This window comes from Parambassis ranga, chromosome 21, assembly GCF_900634625.1.
Source record: "Parambassis ranga chromosome 21, fParRan2.1, whole genome shotgun sequence".
In the NCBI taxonomy this organism is placed as follows: Eukaryota; Metazoa; Chordata; class Actinopteri; family Ambassidae; genus Parambassis; species Parambassis ranga.
The window spans coordinates 11,475,777-11,495,261 of record NC_041041.1 but is presented as its reverse complement, the minus strand read 5'-3'; the positions used below and the strand labels follow the sequence as shown (position 1 = coordinate 11,495,261).

At 41.2% G+C, this 19,485-nt stretch overlaps 2 protein-coding genes across 5 annotated transcripts; both read left to right on the top strand.

The window, feature by feature from the left end:
• Window positions 1-850: 850 nt before the first annotated feature.
• Window positions 851-18,385, top strand: hoxd3a (homeobox D3a). Of its 4 annotated transcripts, none has more exons than XM_028393363.1 (4): window positions 851-1,099; window positions 14,527-14,586; window positions 16,041-16,612; window positions 16,749-18,385. In XM_028393363.1, the coding sequence occupies exons 3-4, from the start codon at window positions 16,144-16,146 to the stop codon at window positions 17,498-17,500; spliced, it is 1,221 nt and encodes a 406-aa protein (XP_028249164.1). In that variant the 5' UTR covers window positions 851-1,099; window positions 14,527-14,586; window positions 16,041-16,143; the 3' UTR covers window positions 17,501-18,385. The 4 variants fall into 4 exon arrangements, with proteins under 4 accessions (XP_028249164.1, XP_028249166.1, XP_028249167.1 ...); XM_028393365.1 differs by lacking the exon at window positions 851-1,099 and adding an exon at window positions 3,581-3,682; XM_028393366.1 differs by lacking the exon at window positions 851-1,099 and adding an exon at window positions 10,836-11,038.
• Window positions 6,191-9,078, top strand: hoxd4a (homeobox D4a). The gene is made up of 2 exons (XM_028393367.1): window positions 6,191-7,197; window positions 7,585-9,078. The coding sequence occupies exons 1-2, from the start codon at window positions 6,729-6,731 to the stop codon at window positions 7,881-7,883; spliced, it is 768 nt and encodes a 255-aa protein (XP_028249168.1). The 5' UTR covers window positions 6,191-6,728; the 3' UTR covers window positions 7,884-9,078.
• Window positions 18,386-19,485: the final 1,100 nt, after the last annotated feature.

The window sequence follows — 19,485 nt, the reverse complement described above, 5'->3', positions numbered from 1 at the left end:
CCCACCCCCTCTGATTTAGTTTTTTTATTTATGAATAACAGCTGGTCCGAGAGACGAGACCATGCGCAATGCGTTGACTCCCTGCACATGTTGTAGGCCTGTTACAGTTTAAAACACAGCCTGTTGCAGGACAATAACCAAGTATCAGTAGGGAACAGCCCGTCGCCACAACATTACTTGATAATTCTGGATTACTGTATTTTTACCTTTATTTATAGACTATTTGAAGTAATAATTCTTTTCATTGTTGAAAGCTGTAGCATAAGGCCTCGTCTTAAAAACGAAAAACAATCATATTTTCTATTGTGTAAAAACAAAATCCCCCAAAACTGTCCTCACATCATTTTTACGCATGCGTTGTTAGTCTAAAATACACACTAACAGTTATATAATATAAGTGCATAGTCCTTTAGTTAAGATTTCATACATTTGATTGTTCATAGAAGAGAAAAAATAGACTAAAAAATAGACTATTTTTGTGTTATTCTACATAATTTGCTGTAATGCAGTCAAATAACGTATTGTACATAGTCTTAAATGCTGTTTTTGCTGTTTAGGCTTTAACATTTGTGAGCAGAAGACAAAAAAAGAGGGAAAACCTCTTCTATCCAGGACATGGAGGAGCTTCTGCCATTATGCGCAAAGATGGGGAGAATTGCTGCAGTCCAAATTCCTTTTTGTGAGAGGACAATTTACAACTTGGTAATAAACCTTTTTTATGTGCCTCCATCGCCTGTCATTGGATGCCACTGGTCATGTGTGAGAGGCAAACGTCTTCATGGCCCTTTTCCTGATTTCCCAGGCGATTTTTCCCCCCACTGCATTCTGCGTCTATGGTGTTAAACCGATACGCCACGGTCGGCTTTCTTAAAAAATCGCCAGTCATTCGTTTCATAAACGTCTGATCGGCGCGTATTTTCGGCACTGCGCTGTGCACTTTTCCGGATGACAAAGAGGAGCGTTTCAACTTTACGCATACCATCTGACCACTTCATACACAGAGCAGCACCGGCTCTTCATAGCTTTCATATTTATATATTAAAAATGCAGTGCACAGGTACAGCTGAAAGAATAAGGATGGATTACCTCCCGGCTATAGGTAAGATTTCTGTGCGTAATGGCGTTTATTTGTGATTGTGTGTGTGTGCATGTGAAGCCTGACAGCTTCCTGTTTCATTAGTCATGTAAATTAGCAGCGTGATAATGACACTCGGGTAATTTTGTGGTTCCACATGTTGCAAGGTGTTTTGGAATAAATCGTAGGTTTGTGGGCAGATAAAGTTGATGGTGGTGGCTTTTTAAGAGGTGTTTTTACTGATGTGCTGCAAGAATCCGATTTAAATATTTAGACTGAAACAGTTTGTCATGTTTTTTGTTAGTGTTGCTCATTCCTTTTTTTTAAGCGTACTCTGCACATATACAGCTTGTGTTTGAGGTCATGGATGGTGTTGTCTGAGCAGAATTTTGGTGCTTATTGTGTTGATTTTACGCACATTAAAAAAAGAGCTGATGTTTAAATAAATGTTCCTAATTTCGTTTTCATTTTACTCTCTTTAATAAGAATAAAATGTATAAACGTGAATCATTTCGCATGTTTTAACAAACTACAGATCCTCCAGAGATCTTATAGAAGCCCCTCGTACAAATTCCTTCATCCTGCCTAAAAATGCTGCACTATAGTTGACAGAGAATTAATCGTGCTTTGCTATATTCCACATATGCAAAGCCTGGCAGGAGAAGTTCAGTTTTCATAGCTGTTTTCAGCTGCTTGGAGATGGGGGCCAACTGAACAAAGACAGTATTTCACAGTTGCCTGACAGGCAGCTGCGAAAGTATTTACAGCCTTACTGCAATGCGGCAAAATGGACCCTGGAAGACAGGCACAGGCAGAAGCCTGAGAAAATTAGACAGGATTGACTCTGTGTTGTCCAGTTTGACAGTACACACAGGCTTACATCATTTCAGCATGTGTTTGTTATGTGTAATTATGTCGAACAATGTGTGACCGCAGGCCCTGCCCGACATTTTAACAGATCCACTTCCAATCACCCTTATTCATGTCCTCACAGACATGCAGTCAGTTATTAGACTTTTTAGCATTTGTGTGAAACATGGTGGTTGCTTAAATAAAAAATGGGCTCAAGTAATATTAATTTATTTTCTTGTTTCACCACTTACCACCTCTATCTTAAAAGCATGTTTTGCAGAAGAATGCCCTGCACTCCTTTCCTTTGCCATTCAGTCTACACAAGAAATATGTTGCTGTCATTATTCAGATTTAATGTCTTGTTTGTCTCAGATCCCCTTTTAATTAGACTTGTTTTCAGAAAGTGCAAACCTTCATTCTCAAAACATGTGGATTAGTTGAAAAAATTGTTTGGCCATAGATGGACACTTTTTGCAGTGGAGAGAAAAAAAGGAGGAGGGAAGTGGTTTTAAACTGCCAGCAGAAGGCGCTGTTGCCCAACAGTCAGCCTCTCTGCTGCCCCCCACCCGACCCCACCCAGCAGTTCTTTGAGCAGGTTGTTGAGGTCTGTGAATGGCTGAGGCAGCAGTCATGTGATTCATTTTTGAAAAGTGTAGAGTTGTGTGTCAGTACATTCACCCCTGCTGTACAGGGCAGAAGTCTGTTATCAGTTAGAAGAGATATGTGGAATTTTTATGTCCTCGTGTGCCCTTTCTAACCCTCATGTGTGTCAGAAAGCAACTTGTGAATTGTCATTAATTGCTCTAATGTTGGCAGCACAGTGGCTGTTTTGTTTCCAGGCACATATTGAACAATGGCAGCAACTGTTTCACCATTTTCACACAGACTTTTGACAGCTTGAACTCTTACACTCCTCAGAATGAGTGAAGGACTTATAAAATAAGAGGTGTAGGTAAGCCTTTAAATCAGATGTAAACGTCTTAAAACAGCAGAATAGCTCCAGGATTTCCACCCAGTGATGTAAGGTAATAACTTTTTATGAGGACATGCGTGTAAGAGTGACATGCCTTTTGATGTGATGTACAGTACCTCCCTATTTACATCATGCATACCTGCCCCATAGTGGCAGCTACCTAAACACATCAACACTCCCCAGCTGAGACAGAACAAGGAGAGGAGGAGCATGAGCGCGCTGCACTGTGGGATTGGCCTGAATGAATGAATGACATCAGTCTTATTGTGGCAGGTTCACCAAGAAGAGAGATGTTTCTGTAATACTTTAGAGGTCGGAAGGTAATGTGGAATGAAAGAAATGGAAAGATCATGTTTCACTAGAAGCACTGATGCACACACACAGAGCAGATACCAGCACAAAAAACCTGAAATATGAATCTGTTTCCATTTCTATCATGAGGGTTAACCTCCCTGCTGCCTCTCGGCATTTCTACCACTTCTCCTCAGTGCACATCAGTGTATTAGGCAATATTGAGTAAGTGCAACTTTGAGGATTATTTATGGGCCTGCGCGCTCCTGTGAATGGCTGTGGGGAAACACGTGATGCCATTAAAGTTTGTTTTATGGCCTGGGACTTGACAAGCCAAAATATAATTCTCATTGTGTATTAGTAAGACGGTCCAGATGGGCTGGAATACCGCTTGAAATTGACAGGGAGCTCTCTTTGTGTACCGGACTGTCCCTTTTCCCTCCTTCCCTTCAGCATGGATGCGTTTGTCGCCGCGTGTTGCTGTGTCAGTGGTAAGCTGCGTTTTATCGTTGAGCTCGTGGTATGGGCGTGATGTGATGTCACATGCGTAATGCTCACAAAAACGGCAACAGTGTGCGCTCAGGACAAAGTTGGACGATGCTTCTGTGAGGTGGTTGTGTTTGCTTTGGCTTGAAATACTTTTAAGACTTAATCGATGCTTTGTTTTTAAAGTCTTTATGATTTTTTTTATTTATTTTATTGGTTTAGGGGCGCGTAAATGAACCTGCTGTTTCATGTTGGAGAATTTGGTGATTTGTTTTTTTTGGAAGCCTTATTTAAAACAATATCAGTTTATGTTGTGTTGGGTGTGTAAATATGCTTACATTTGTCATAATTCGTTTGTTCTGCAGTGTGAGTTTTGATTTCATCCACACAGAAATGTAAAAGGTTTAAACTTGAATATCTATTTTTACATTTTCTTTATGCTCTCCAGGCCTGTAGGCCTTTAAATTATTCATCTCCTAATTGTTCGGAAATCCAGTCTAATAATTGGTTCATGAAGGTTGCAGAGAATTCCAGCTTTCCTTTCTGTTATTATCAACCAGAAAAAGCTCCTTTCGGTGTCTGAAAATCTGGTAAAACAGGCCTGCTTTGTGTTGCTCTAAAACATTAAGTGGGCACATTTTTGATAGGGAAAAAGCCCCAATAAATACAACTGAAAAGGAGCAAAGCCAGACTAGTTAGCCTTTGGTTTAACACAAGCTGCCATGCAGGAAACGCTGACTTTATCTTTCTTTTGTTGTGAATCTCGGCTTTGACCCGTCTGAAGGACTGGCAGGGGAAGGTGAAAGGCAGGTCAGGCTGTCTAATAAATATTGAAATGTAAAGTGCAAGGATGATTCTATTTTTCGACAGATCTGAGAATTTTAAATACAACCGTAACGAACATTTTTATTTAAATGTGCAGAAAAAGGAGAACAGCGTAAATTCTGAACAAAGCGTCTAAAGGTCTTGTGGTTTGTTAGATTTTTGTCTGAAGTTCTGTCACTTTTACACTTGATACAAACACTAAACTAAACAGATTAACACACATCATGTGGTCTAAACATGTAAAACCTTTATTTTTTTATTATTAGTGAAGAAAATTTGACCTTTGTGGCATTTCAGGCTTTTTTTCCACAGCTGTGGTGTGCGCAAAATGTCACATTGTGGCGACATTTTGTATTGCTTTTTACCAGATTACAGTTTCTAATCTGACATTTAAGCTGTGCAGAAAAATCAGTGTTATTCTTCTTTTTGTATTCTGTTATTTTTTCTCTCATTTTTTACGCAAAGACAAATTCCGTGAACATGCGTACCAATAAATGTGATTCTGATTAAATGAAAACATAATGATATGATTTGTTGTCCTGCAAATGTTTAATTTGCTGGCTGTGTCTTTCTGATGGAAGTGATAATCTGAGTTATCCCCCCAGTTTTAATGAATTTATTTCTGAAAGAAGCTGGAGTATGGGGGCTCTCAGGGGCCGCCATGGTGTTGGTTAATAGCTGAAAGAGGGTTTGGTAAACCTTTGCACCCTTTGAGCTGTCAGCAGCAGTGAAAAAAATGAAACTTTTGGATAAGTTTGTAAATGATTCAGTTTGACCTCAGTGGCCTGGAGCCTCATCTTTATTTGGGGCCAGTGCTGATAATAGTAAGAGTCTCTGCGCAGGAGTTTATAGCATTGTTTGACAGAGGATTAACATTAAACCTGAACTGCCTGCTTGCTGATATTAGAGGTTATTTATATTGTTTTAAGGAGGATTGGAGGGAGGAGGACCTTCTGCGCAGGGCTTTCTTTTTTTGCTCGTCATTAAACAGACAGGAGGGCAGAGGTAGCCCGCAGGCCTACAGTTTCCTTTTGAAGCTTCAAATCAGCAACACGAAGGCCATAAAACTCCACTTTAGGTTGCAGAAAATGAGGAAATGAATTAAAACTGAATCAGGATGATTAAAAGTTCTTTGGTGGGTGTTTCACTCCATCTGTTTGTGATGGATGCGTCTTATTCCTGGTGTTTACCCTGACTGTGAGCCACTTTGTACATTTGGTTTGGCTTTAATGCTGCACTCTTTGCGGTTTGTGTGGCCAAACGTGGCCTGTCTGGCTTCCCGTCGTCTATATATACCCTGTAGAACCGAATTTGTGTGATAAAACCACAGTCACAGATTCGATTCTAGGGGAGTATATGGTCGATGAAAAAACTTCGATCCTACTGACTCATCGCCATCTTTATCAGGCGTTGTGGTGTCTGTGATGGGCTGTCAGCTGACGCAGTGACAGCTGAGAGTAAATCCTCATATAGGAGGAGTGTTTCTGAGCTTAAAGAGAATCTGTAAACATAATCAGGAAGGTGGCTGTGCTCCTGTTTATCCCACTATATGTAGCAATGAGATGGATTCACTAGAAGAAGCCACAGAACTCTCCAGCTGTAGCTCTTTTTCCTCTTGTGGGTCGTTTGTGTCTCTACATTATTGATTCCCAGAGGCTGCTGCTGCTGCCTCTGCTGCTGGCCAATGGGCTCCTGAGACAGTTGTTTGAAAGGGATGGAAGCAGATGAAGTGATGAGATTGGTGTAACTTTTGGATGACCCCTTCTTGACAAAGACACTGTCCATCAATTGTCCTGCAGTCATTATTCGCTGCTTTTATGCCAAGGGGCTTTTTGTGTCTTTTGTTGCTTTCTCTGTTGAACACCATGCATTCAACTCACAACTTAGAAGCCGAAATATTTTATATCAGTTTGGATGAAAAGAGTCAGTGATTTCTCTTAGGTTTGTTTATATTATTATTTTTTATTTTAACTTACTGAAGTAAGAAACTTTTTCTTATTTTTCTTATTTTTTGCCTGTTTTTTTATGATCCAACTGTGCGCACAGATGTTTTTGGTTGCGGTTTGTTTTTTTCTCCACCAGGGTCTAATTTTGGTAATTCCTAAATTAGTTAAAAATGCATCTAGTTGTATGTTTACCCGTGTTTGGACAAGCATCACCTCCATTGGCCGGTCTAGTCACATGGTTCGCTAACTTTATTCAGTTGACACCAAGTAGGAGGGCTTTATGGAGGGAGGAAAAAAAGACAACTCGAGAAAAATTAGTATTTTCTACCTTCAGAAATTAATGGCCATGAGTTCGTATATGGTGAACTCTAAGTATGTGGATCCTAAATTTCCTCCGTGTGAGGAATATTCACAAAATAACTATATACCTGAACAGGGCTCGGACTACTACAGTCCATCGCAGGACACAGACTTTCAGCATCCAGGGATCTACCCACGGTCAAACTACACGGAGCAGCCCTTCAGCTGCAACACTGTGCAGGACTCCACAGTGCAGCCACGGGGTCATGGACACGAGAGATCCAGCCAACCGAGCCATTTTAGCGCACAGACTGAGCAGGGGCCCCCGGTCCAAGTGGCCGGACCCCGGACTTGTGGACAGCAGCAAAACACAAAGAGCCAAAATGGGATACAAGCCAAGCAGCCTGCAGTAGTTTACCCCTGGATGAAGAAAGTTCACGTAACTGCTGGTAAGATTTCCCCCTCTTCGTCTTCTTTTCCTTATGAACCAACTGAGACTGTAGTTTAGAAATCGTTCAGTGTAATATTTATAGGAGTCTTTGAAAGGCCTCGCCAATTACACAAGTCATAAATTTTTATAGCTCAGGAAATAGGCCGCTAGGTAAGCGCCTGAAAGCACATATTGAGCTGTGCTAATGGTTTTAAATCTGCAGAAAATCTGCTTAAATTCAGCTCAGATCATTCATTATTTCCTGGTGGCGCTTCCGTGTGAATTTCCTTAAAGTTTGGGCGCCCCGGGTGCAGACACTTTCTTGCATTGTTTTTGCCTGCATGCTGCATTGGTTCACATTTGGTGACTTCTTCTTTTTCCCTTTTTTTTCTTTCTTTCCCCCAAGTGAACCCGGATTACACCGGATCTGAGCCCAAACGGTCCAGAACAGCTTACACCCGGCAGCAGGTTTTGGAGCTTGAGAAGGAGTTTCATTTTAACAGGTATCTGACCAGGCGGCGGCGGATTGAGATAGCTCACACTCTGTGTCTCTCCGAAAGGCAGATTAAAATCTGGTTTCAGAACAGACGGATGAAATGGAAGAAAGATCACAAGCTGCCCAACACCAAGGGCAGATCTGCACCAGCGTCCAGTCATCTGCAGAGCATTCAGAAGGATAACCAGACTGATATCACAGCGTTATAAACACACACACACACACAGAGGGTGCCATATGTTTAGAAGCTGTACATAAAATGGTTGCATCTGACTTTTTGCATGGACTGATGTCGTTTTCATTTTTTTTTCTTTTTTTATTTAACAAAATGACCCCAACAGTGTTGAGTCAAGACTGAGTCAGAAAAATCAGTCTTGGACCTCTCAGTCTCTTCAGTGTTTTAATTTCCTCCAAAGGACAAAAAGGAAAAAAAAAACTTCCAAACAAAGTTTTTTATTTTTATTTTTATTTTTTATTTCTGGACGTATCCCCCCTGAGGACACTTAACAAGCAACCTCGGCCGATTCCATGGATTTAAACTGTCTCACGTGGACTCACGTTTTAAAAGACTGAAATATCTTCATTCATTCGTTCAGATCACACTCACACACACACACACAGATTATTTCTCTCCAATTGAAACTTTACATTAAACGCACAAAATTTCTACTTGAAGGAACCATTATTATTATCATTATTTGCATTTTATAGCACGCCAAACACGCTCAATATCCCGCTGGATGTTTCAGTTTTTTTTTGTGACTTGTATGTTTTTAACTTATTTTGTATAAAAAAAGCAGAAATTTTCTTAGCCTAAATATTATTCCCACACGTAAGACATTCCTTTGTGCAAACTATTCAGAGTGCCCTTATAAATCTCTCCTGACATCTTTGTAAACAGTGTACATTTTCAGAGGCTGTCTCACATGAAAGATCAGTTTTGTTCCCTGCATGGCATCAAATTGATATTGGATGTTTCTAAACCGAAATAATCAAATCCTGGATATTTAGGACGTATAATTGTTTATTTTTCTTGATGCGATTTTTTTTATTTATTTGTGTAAATTTTCGTATAGCACACAATTTAATTAAACAAATATTCGTTCAACTTTTATTATTCTGAAGGAAGTTTGAACTCTTGTGCATTATTAGCATGGCTTTATGCAAAGTTTTTAGTCTTAGTTAAAATGGGAATCTTCTAGTTTTTCAGTTAAACCGAGCTGACCGAGTTGGGGGGTTTTCAGGTCACGTTTCAAGACAGATATTTCTTGTTTTGTACCGTCATTGTCCTCGGACAAAAAAAACCCAGAAGCTCTCCCAGGATGAGGAGCTTCTCCTCTCTGAAGTCTTCGTGATGAGAGAGTTGAAAAGGTATTTCAACCGAAGGTCGACAAAAGCAGCAGTGGCAGGTTCATCCAGGGGACACATTTCAGCCGCAAGGACTGACCCCAACACCCCTGACCCGCCGGACAAGCAGCATTTTCTCTCCCAGGCGCTGTTCGCTTTTGGGTTGAAAGGCTGTTCCAGGACACTTTAAAACAATACAACGAAAAAAAAAGCTCATTCAAAGTAAGAAGCCAGTGAATTCCACCGTTTTACTGACAGTATTTATATCAGGCGCAGCAGCCCCCGGGAAGGTTCTGATGTGTGCATTTTGTCTCATGTCAGTATGCAGTCCTTTTGGTTTTATTTTTGTACATGCTTTTTACCTTGTACTGTGCATTGAGATGTGAGAAGTATATTGGAAAAAAATAAAGATTTCTACTGATTATGCATTTAAATATTCGCAAAAGGTTCTGTTCTGAGATGCTTTATTTCCTCCCAAAAAAAGGAAAAAAAAAACACACACAAATTTTGCACAAACTTGTGTCTCAAAGTGGGATATTAATTTTATTTCTTACTTGTAGTTGTATTTTTACCGTATTTTGATTGCGTTATTTTGTGACATGTGGTTTGCGCCTTTTCCAAAAGGAGGTGTTTTTTCAGTGGGTTACACGCGTGTGGGGCCATATGGACGCATAGCCCCAAATGTGCACTACTTGAGCAAATTCTTGTGCTTTCAAATGTGTAATTTCAGCGCACACGTGTTATTAGCAGCAGAAAAAACAGAGAAAACACTGAAAAGTAAAACAAAGAATCCGTTTAAGAGTATATGGCGTCTTTACTTGGAAAGAAGCGCACGCTTTGCGCAACAAAACATCGCCGCAAAAAACGATCTGAAGCTCTGACTGCATAGTTTTGAGACGTTTTGTTCATCAAAACCAAATTAATAACACAAAACAGTCTTTACATGAGCCTTTCTGTGAAGGGAAACCACTTTAAGTTTGTTGGCCTCACAGGAGACAAACTTTTTCAGAGCTTCTCCAAAACCCCATTTGTTATCAACTACAACACCTCACAGTAGTTTGATATTAAACTCCACATGCGTCACGAGCTGGGACTTTATTGAAGATGACCCCCCCCCCCTGTAATACTGACCCCCCCTGACCCCCCCACACCACAGAATCAGCTTTGATATAAACAAAGTGGCCATAAACGGGCATGAGGAGAAAGACAACCTGCAGTTTTTATCCCCAGTGACCACAGCCTGATCCCCCTCAGTGGGCCGTGTGTGTCCAATACACAGTGTCATATAGAGTTAGAATGAAGCAGAGACAATGTGATGCTACCAATCCACCATCCTGCCAGAAGTGATCTGCACATAGATGCTGAAGAGAAGATGAGAAAGAGGGGGGGGGTAGGCTCAGTGGAGGGGGGAGGGGGACAACTAACCTGCCTTTATATACATTGCTATTCCTTTAACCCAACCTATTCCTTTAGCTTCATTTTTATTATTTCGTAGCCACCTCATGTAAAATAGGACTCTATAATGTCTCTATAATAATAGCTTCCCTGGCATTTATCAGGTCAGAGCAGCCTACTACAACGTGCAGCGTGTAGCCACACTGACCTACATGTCTGAACAGCAATAAATGGGAGCCAAAGGCAGTGCCATTTTCAATGACACTGCACCCAGTGCAGGAATACAACGTCGTTGCTCTCCATCCGGCCATATTTGATTTCCAGCTGTTTTCGCAGAAGCCTCTCCGAGCCAGACAAACCCCCCTAAGATGTATTAAAGTGCGCTGTCTGCATTCAGAGATATAATCCAGAGACTATACCACTCCGCTCTCTATTCTCGACCACGTGATTGTCTAAATAATTAATGCAGCACGTCCCCCTAGAAACACGGCGTCGTCATTAATCGCAAGGACTCTATCAGACTTGAAAACTGAAGAGATCCCCCAAGAAAATAATATCCGATACCCGGCGCAACTGTAGTCCCGCATTTTATAGCACCACAGCTGAACCGATGGATGCTTGGGTAGGTAAATATTTCAGCATTTTTCATGTAGCCCGAGCTGGTGAATGACGATATCAAATGTCGGGATATTTGATAAATTGCTCCTTTGATGTGTGCGCTCCGAGCACAGTTGCAGGCTGTTGTTGTGTTGTACTTACTGTATGTGTTGTGAGGTTTTTTTATTAACTATATGAGGGTTTTTGTGTTGACGCTTGCATATTGAAAGGGATTGATAGGAGTGATCGTAAAAACTAAATGGCACTGACCTGAATTTATGGATGCTCGCTCTCTCGGACACATACAGCTCAGTTTGGCTGCTCTCATGGCCCCATTCAGAGACTAAGTCGGATTAATTTTAACAACTTTGTGCCAAAAAATAAATAAAATGAGGAAGGGAATGATTTAAAATACAGCTTTATATTTTAAATAGGCTAAGAAGAAATAAACTTATCATGATTTATGGTAAATAGGTAAATAATAGAATGGAATAAATGCATTTCTGCAGTTTTTTATTGTTAGTAGGGGCATGATTTGATTTTGATTTCTTAGAAGTGGTGGAAGTTTGGGCAGGCTGACATGTTCTGCCTCCTTGTAAATCATTCTCAGTAATTCCTGAAAGGGCGAGAGGCTGCTGGGGGGCCGGGCGAAAACTGTAAATCTTTCACTTTTATTACCCTCTGAACATATGCTGCGTCGCTACCAGCCCTGCATCCCCTCTTCTTCTTCTGCCTCTTCTTCTTCTTCTTGGCTGAGATAAAAACCACCGCTGAAACACCAAAACAGCCGACGGTCTCTGCGGCTCCAAATCTTCCTTTTCCACATCCCTTCTGATTTTTTTTCTTCTTCTTCTTGCATTAATTTTCTTGGCTTATGTAGCTTCGCCATTATTTGATGAAAAGTGTGATTAATGCTGGAAACAATGCAGGAGGAAGCTGTGGCTCTTTGTGTGTGAAGGCAGACACAACAAACACAAGATGATAATGTGGTTTATTTGAATACAATCAGAAGGGAGGAAGAAAAAAAATCCCACGTCCTCATTTCATAAATCATTTTTAAAATGCACATCCTACATCATTGCAATGAGGCTATTTGTCAGCTGGGACAGCGACAGAAGAACCATGTTACAAAAATTAAACAAAACACCGCGTCTATGTGGTGCGTAATGGGCCCAGTTTGCACGTTTTATTGTAAAATTCTTGTTCGTTTCTATCTCCAAAACTGCACACAGCTTTTAGGCACAGACATTGCACATATATGCTGCAACTGCAGTGCCCTGGTGGAGGCTAAGATTGTGTAATGTTAGTGCACAAATAAATAGCATATGTGTTTGAATACTGAAGTGCAGGCGAGTTGCAATAACTCGCAATTTAGGAGATATAGAGAGGGGGGGGAAAGGAGAGAAATGTGCAGAGGACCGTTTTCACATTCACACAGTTCAGACGAGGAAATAAACGCCACCCTTTATCAAAATGGATTGGTGAGGTAAAGGCTTGCTTGAAGAAGAGGACAATCACGTGAACAAATATGCTTGTATCTTAAGGCAGCGCCTTTATTTGTCATCATAAAGCTTCCGAAACACCCCAAAAATATCCGAATCTTGGCTCCCAAATCCGCGCAGAGGGCCTATCCGTTTGTGAATTCCTGTATATTTCAGTTGGGTGATTGATTGCCAGTGATTTTTTTTTCTGGAATAAGGATACCTTGTTCGCTTTTTATTGGTAGTTGAATGCGAGTCCTTCCATTCTTTCGGGAATACTGTCTCCACTGGTATATGGAAATGTCTGAAAAACAGCAAGATCAGGTTTAGGACAGCATTGTCTACAGACAAAGGGTGAAGGATTTATTCTAGAGACTGCGTGGAAAGGAGAACTGATGCTGAACTGCTTTATGATGAATTGATTCACAGGTAAGCAATTGCATGACAGAAAGCAACCTTTTAAGCACGGGTTAATATAATGCAAGGTAATATATGTGATTCAAAGGGGGAGGCTGATGCTTGTTAGTGTCGCCTGTATTTGCGCAGATATGGATGCCACAGCTACCTCTCCAAAAGCAGATGCATATATATTTTTTTCCTTCAAATATTATCGACAGATTGAGCCTGAGCTGCTCTGCGCTTTTCAGCTGATTTCACCTTTATGAAAACCGGCTCCGAAGAAGAAGAAGAAGAAGCAGAAGAAGAAGAAGTAGGAGAGGAACTTTTTTTTCCCTTTTTGACTCTTGGATCGTAAATCACATTAATTTGTTGTCTTATCGTCACACTGGCGTTTGCCGTGATTTATGTGGTTTCAGCTATATGGCTTTGTTAACCTGCAACGTTATATTATACAAGAATTCATATTGGATATTTTTGAAGGATCATCGGACTCAGTATTAAACAAGAACAAAGGCAGCGACAAATATCCACTGTTTGGAGGCATTTTTATGCTTTATTTGTGTTTTGGTTTATTTGTGCATATTTGTTTCTGCACAGGCCTTAAAGAATAAAAGCTGTTTTAGATGATTATTCTCCGTTTTGCGCATGCTCAGGGAGCGGATTAAACTTCAGATTTCTGTGCATTTATCCTTAAAAGACAAATTCAGATTTTGTAAGCAATGTTGAGCTCGATGCAGAGCTCCTGAATCATGAGCCATCTATATATAATTTAAAATGTGACAAATATTATTTTTTTAATCCATCAATAACACCGCGCGTCTCGAGGGTGTTTAACTTCAAAATATGAACAGGATTTGAAAGGATAACGAGGATACGTGGGATTATAACACTCCACATTGACTCGGAGCCATTGTGTGAACCAAACTTACCGTAACAGCGCGTAGGCGAAAAACACAGTCGTGTGAAAAGGGGACCATGTCTGCTACCAGTGCATCAAAAAGCAGTGGAGGTGCACATTATTACCAGCTTTTCCCACAAATATTCCACGTGGAATGAAGACATTTTACATCCACAACATCAGCATCGCCATTTTCTAAATTATCCTCCAATTGAAACAATAAAAATGAAAATAAATAAAAAAATAATCTGAGTTTTACGGTCAGTTTTTCTCGCCGTTGCTCGGGCAGCTCGTCCTGTTTCTGTGTCCGCTGAAAAGATGCTTTGAATTTAGTTTAGAGTTCCGGGTCTACTTGAAGCCAAATGCTCGTTGTTCATTAAACTTTGACTTAGTGCTGAATGACCCAAAGGTCACCTAAAAAAGCTTATGACTGCTAGATATTTGGCCTGGCTCTTTGTATAAAAGTGCACATGTAGGACTTTTCACTCTGCAGCAACTGAAAGAAAGAAAAAAAAATCTGTCATGGGTCGACTTGACAAATCTCCTCCTTACATTTAATATATTTATATTTTTTATTTATTATCCAGGATTTTATTACTTGAGCTTTTATACAAAAATAATAAAAATGTGTGGCCTATCAATGATGATTTTTGTGCACAAATTGCATCGAAATTTACGCCCTAAAAAAACCCTCTCTATATGGAGACATTTAATTCAATGTTATTTGTCTTCTAGGTCGAGGTGGAAGCAGTGATGAATGCGTGAGGGATATAAAACAGATCTGCGCAGATTTCGGTGAGTAACACTTCTTTAATGAAGGCAGTGGACAACACAGCCAACTGCTAACAGGGTGAAAGAGTGATTTGTTATTAGGCAGCATATTTACGCTCACAGTGTTTCACGGGAGGTTTAAATCACGAAAACAGACATGAAGGATGGCCTCAACTTAGCCTGTACATGTAATTATTTACGCAGGCCAGAGTCCAGTTTCAAAAGGTACTCCTTTATTTCCTTTGCAAAATATCTCCCTATTAAAGGCCAGTGAGTGGAGCCATGTGTAACCCAGCCTTTCTACAGCCCCTGGGAAGGAAAAATACATGTTTACAGTCTTACATCTTAAAATACATGCAAATAATTAAAGTAAAATCTGGAAGAATTTCACCACTTCATCCCTCGGTTTCATTACAAGACGTGCCATCCTTACATTTTAAATAGCTCCGTTTCTGCTCTGTGCTCAGCTCTCAGACTCGGACTAAAGCTTCGAATGGAGGCATCATTTATAAAGCGAGCCTCTGCATGGGAGAAGTCGCCGAGTATGAAATTCTTCTCCCTTGCCTTCCTCCTACGCTTAGTTTTACACTTCTGAGGGCTGCTAGTCTTGAGGAGTGTTTTGCTTTTCATTCCTCTCTGAGGCAGTTTACAACCATAACATTTGCGGTCATAAATTTTGCCGCGGTCCACACTGACAGGTGCAATTGTTATGCACGGCGCAGGCTGCACCTCCTGAAGCCACCAACATACAGTAAACCAGGGCCCGTTTGATGTTTTAGTTTCAGCTTAGTTAAAATGTTGACACGGTCTTACTCTGAATTTCATAATGTTAGCAGAAATTTTAGATTATTATTTATTTCTTTAAAATTTTTGATAATAATATTAATTGTATTAAATTGTCAGAAGTCAAAATATAGAAATATAGAGGCGTGCGTAAAAGCTGATGGCACATCATGATTTAACTACCACCTCTCTCTCTCTGTCGTTATGAACATTAATAACAAACAGTGATGGTGGAGGAGTTCAGTATTTATCTTCTTGCGTGCGTAAAACACGCGCTCCAAATGCATGTGCGCGGGAACAATGAGTGCATGATGGGCTTTGTCGGGCCTTGTGATTAGTGAAAGGGGTATTGTGTGTATGTGTGTGTCAAATGCTGATTCAGCGTATTTGTGAGGGACTCTTGAAGCCTCCCAGAGGGTCCTTTTAGCGCAGGTTAAACTTTAACTTGTTTTGTGGCAGAAATGAGTCAAATGAGCAGCTCGGATTTTTTTTTTTTTGTTGGGGGGGGGGGGGGGGGGGGCTGGCTCTGAGATGAAGCTTTGTTACAGACAGTGCGCAGTGATGTCTGGTTTAATGGCTGATGTAACCTATAGCAACAGTGGGCCAAGCAGAGATGTTGTCCTGGTATTATTATGATTCTGTGACACATTCATTGGAGGATGGTTTAAAATGGTATCTAATATTTCTCCTTATAGGTCACAGGACTGGAGCAACGGTGGGAAACACCAATCACGTGAATAAACAACACCCATGCCATTGGATAAAGTTGCACTGGCTTACTGGCTTTAAACCCACAAAATGCAGAAAGCAACATATTACGATAACTCTGGACTTTTTGGAGGCTACACGTACCCCAAACCAGACTCTTACAACTATGGCCCCGCACACCAGTCCTACCCTACTTCTAACATCGAGAGTGACTACCAGGGCTCAGTGTGTCCCATCCAGACTTCTGCAGTCCGGCCACCGGCTCTCAAAGACAGTGACCTGAACGGGGACTGCATGCGGCAGAGCAGCAGTCAAAATAACAACAACAGCAGTAGCAGCAGCAGCAGCAGCAGCCAGGCGACTAGTATTTCGGAGCAGCAGGCACCTCCATTGTCCGCATCCTCCCCCAGCTCCAACAGCTCTGCATCCCAGAAGAAGAAGTCTCCATCCAGCAGCGCCTCCGGTGCTGCCACGCCGGCCCTCACCAAGCAGATATTCCCCTGGATGAAGGAGACCCGGCAGAACTCAAAGCAGAAAGGCAACAACTGCGCCACTGCAGGTAGGGATCATTATCAAGTGTGTGTGTGTGTGAGTATGGGGGGTGGGGTTGAAGAGGGGGCTGACTGGGCCTTGATGTGCTTATGAGTTGGTATTCATGTGGCTCCAAAGAAGATGATGTTGTGGTTCTCTGACAGGTGGTGAGGTGAGCGATGAGAAGAGCCCACCAGGACCAGCCTCCAAAAGGGTCAGAACTGCATACACCAGCGCGCAACTTGTGGAGCTGGAGAAGGAGTTTCACTTTAACCGCTACCTTTGTCGTCCTCGGAGAGTGGAAATGGCAAATCTGTTAAATCTGACCGAGCGCCAAATCAAAATCTGGTTTCAAAACAGGAGGATGAAATACAAAAAGGACCAGAAGTCTAAAGGGCTCGCACACTCTCCCCTGGGACACTCCCCGGATAGAAGCCCGCCGCTGAGTGGCCCAAATCACACTGGATACTCTGGCCAGCTCCAAAACATCAACAGCCTCAGCTATGACGCGCCCTCGCCCCCGTCCTTCGCCAAACCGCAACAGAACATGTACGGTTTGGCCGCGTACACGGCACCCTTGGGTGGTTGCATCCCGCAACAGAAGAGGTACCCGGGCTCTGAGTACGAACACCACGGCATGCAGAGCAACGGCAGCTTTGCCAACGCCAATTTGCAAGGCAGCCCCGTTTACGTGGGTGGGAATTTTGTTGATTCCATGCCAGCCTCGGGCCCCATGTTCAACCTCGGCCATCTTCCCCACCCCTCATCCACCAGTGTGGACTACAGCTGTGCCGCTCAGATCCCAGGAAACCACCATCATGGACCCTGTGATCCCCACCCCACATACACAGACCTCACCTCTCACCAAGCGTCTCAGGGAAGGATTCAGGAAGCGCCTAAACTGACGCATTTGTAATATGTGGTTGTGTGTGTGAGTGCGTGCGCGTGTGTAAGTGTGTGTGTGTGTGTGTGTGTGCCAAAATTATGTTGCGCTCTTTTTTATTACCTCACTAGTCTAATAACTACACTCCAAGCGAGTCGTGTATTATTACAGTATTATTGATATTACTATTAATGCTATTGTGTAATTATTTTCTAAATAATACAGCTTTGTCCATTTCTCTTGAATATTTGGGGATGCGCAGAGGCACACTAGCCTGGTTGTCAATAGTTATTTTTTTGTTTGTTTATTCTCAAGTGCAATGCGCAGAATTGTTTTTGACTGAATATTTCATGCCGTTACTTGAAGGTAAGTCTTGTAGATCACGAAAGTAGAAGCGCATTCTTAGAAAGAAGGATTTTTAGGAACATTTCGTCTGTTGGTAGAATCTCATTTTTCCACACCGTCACCCTTATTTATTTATTCTTATTTTTTTGGTTATGCATAATCTTTTGTACTAGCATATAGCCTATTTATTATTTAATTACTTTTATATTGCACATTATTTATCGTTTATATGCGAGTATTTATGAGTCAGCGTGGTTGTAAGATTGGACAGATCAGTGCACTTGGAAGTGTTGGGAAAACAGGGTTTGGAAAATGCTTTGACTCGCAGTGTATTGTTGGAGAAGAAAAAAAAGGAGCATTTCTAATTGTAAATCTGGGATAAATGGGGCATTTTATAGTGTATAAACACCACTATATGTCCATGGTTAATCTTGTGTCAAACCTTAAGCAAAACGTAGACTATCGAAGTATGAAATATTATACACACCAGCATGTCATTTTTTTGTGTAGTCCATTTTGCTATTTTTATTTGTCTCCCATTGTTATTCCATTCAGTTGGATATCCATAAATTTATGAAACCCTAATGATATTGAAATGTTATATTTTATTGTGTTTAACATTTTGTAAATAAAGTGCTTAAACTTGTATTTTTTTATTGAAATTTATTGACTTGCCTAGCCTGCAGGAGGACTCATCATTATTTTTGAATTCCTCATTCAGCTGCCGCTGCTGCCAGTGGTAACAGTGCCGAGGAGGGTTATTGACTCCCAGCTCTACTGTACAGTCCAAACAGAGGGAGGGACGATCAATAATTAGACACCAGGATATCTGAAACTCATCAGACGGCTCTATGCTTCCAATGCAAAGTGCGTTTCAGCGGAATAAAAGGCTCTGCAGCTTATTGATGTTTTATTGGTATGAGGGAAGCGAGTCTATTGCATCTTCCACATGTCACTTTTTTTTTAAATACTCGGCCACATGATTACCTTCCTGTGTGCTGGGGGCAAGAAAATAAGCTCAATGCTCCTCTAAGTCACATCACTGTGTAATTGATTGGTGCGCAGCAACAGTATAAATATGTCAGTTTATTGGTGGCTATGAGGCAGCAGCTTGGTGACGAAAGAAGCAAAAGAAGAACATGCATGGTTCTTTTTTGACATTGGAAAAGATGCAACGATGTGTGTGTGTGAGAAAAACACACACACACGGAGAAAGAGAGAGGGGGGGGGGCAGTTCATCCTTTATTGCTCCTGGAGAGCCATTTCAAAGCTCATTAATCAAAAACTCGTCGCTTTCAGACTCCTCGCTGATCCCTCCTCCTCGTGAACAAAGCATTTGCATTCCAAATCCAAGTAACACATTTCTAACCGAGAGGGCCAATATTTAATGGGGAGTAAAATAATAATAATATTAAAATAATCTGTGTTCACATGTTCTGATGAAATATCTTCAGATTTAAGAGCCATGTCAGTTAAAAATCGGATTTAAATCTGAGCAGGTTGATCCCAGAAAGTTGACTCTACCATTCAACTGAAGCTCAGTCACAGCCCTAAACACCCCGAACTGATGATGTTAGCCTGATATTATCTACAATGAAAACCCATGTTGGAGTTTGGCTACAATTCATCTCAGTTTCCAGTGGATGGCGGCCATTTTAACCCTGGGAGTTTTT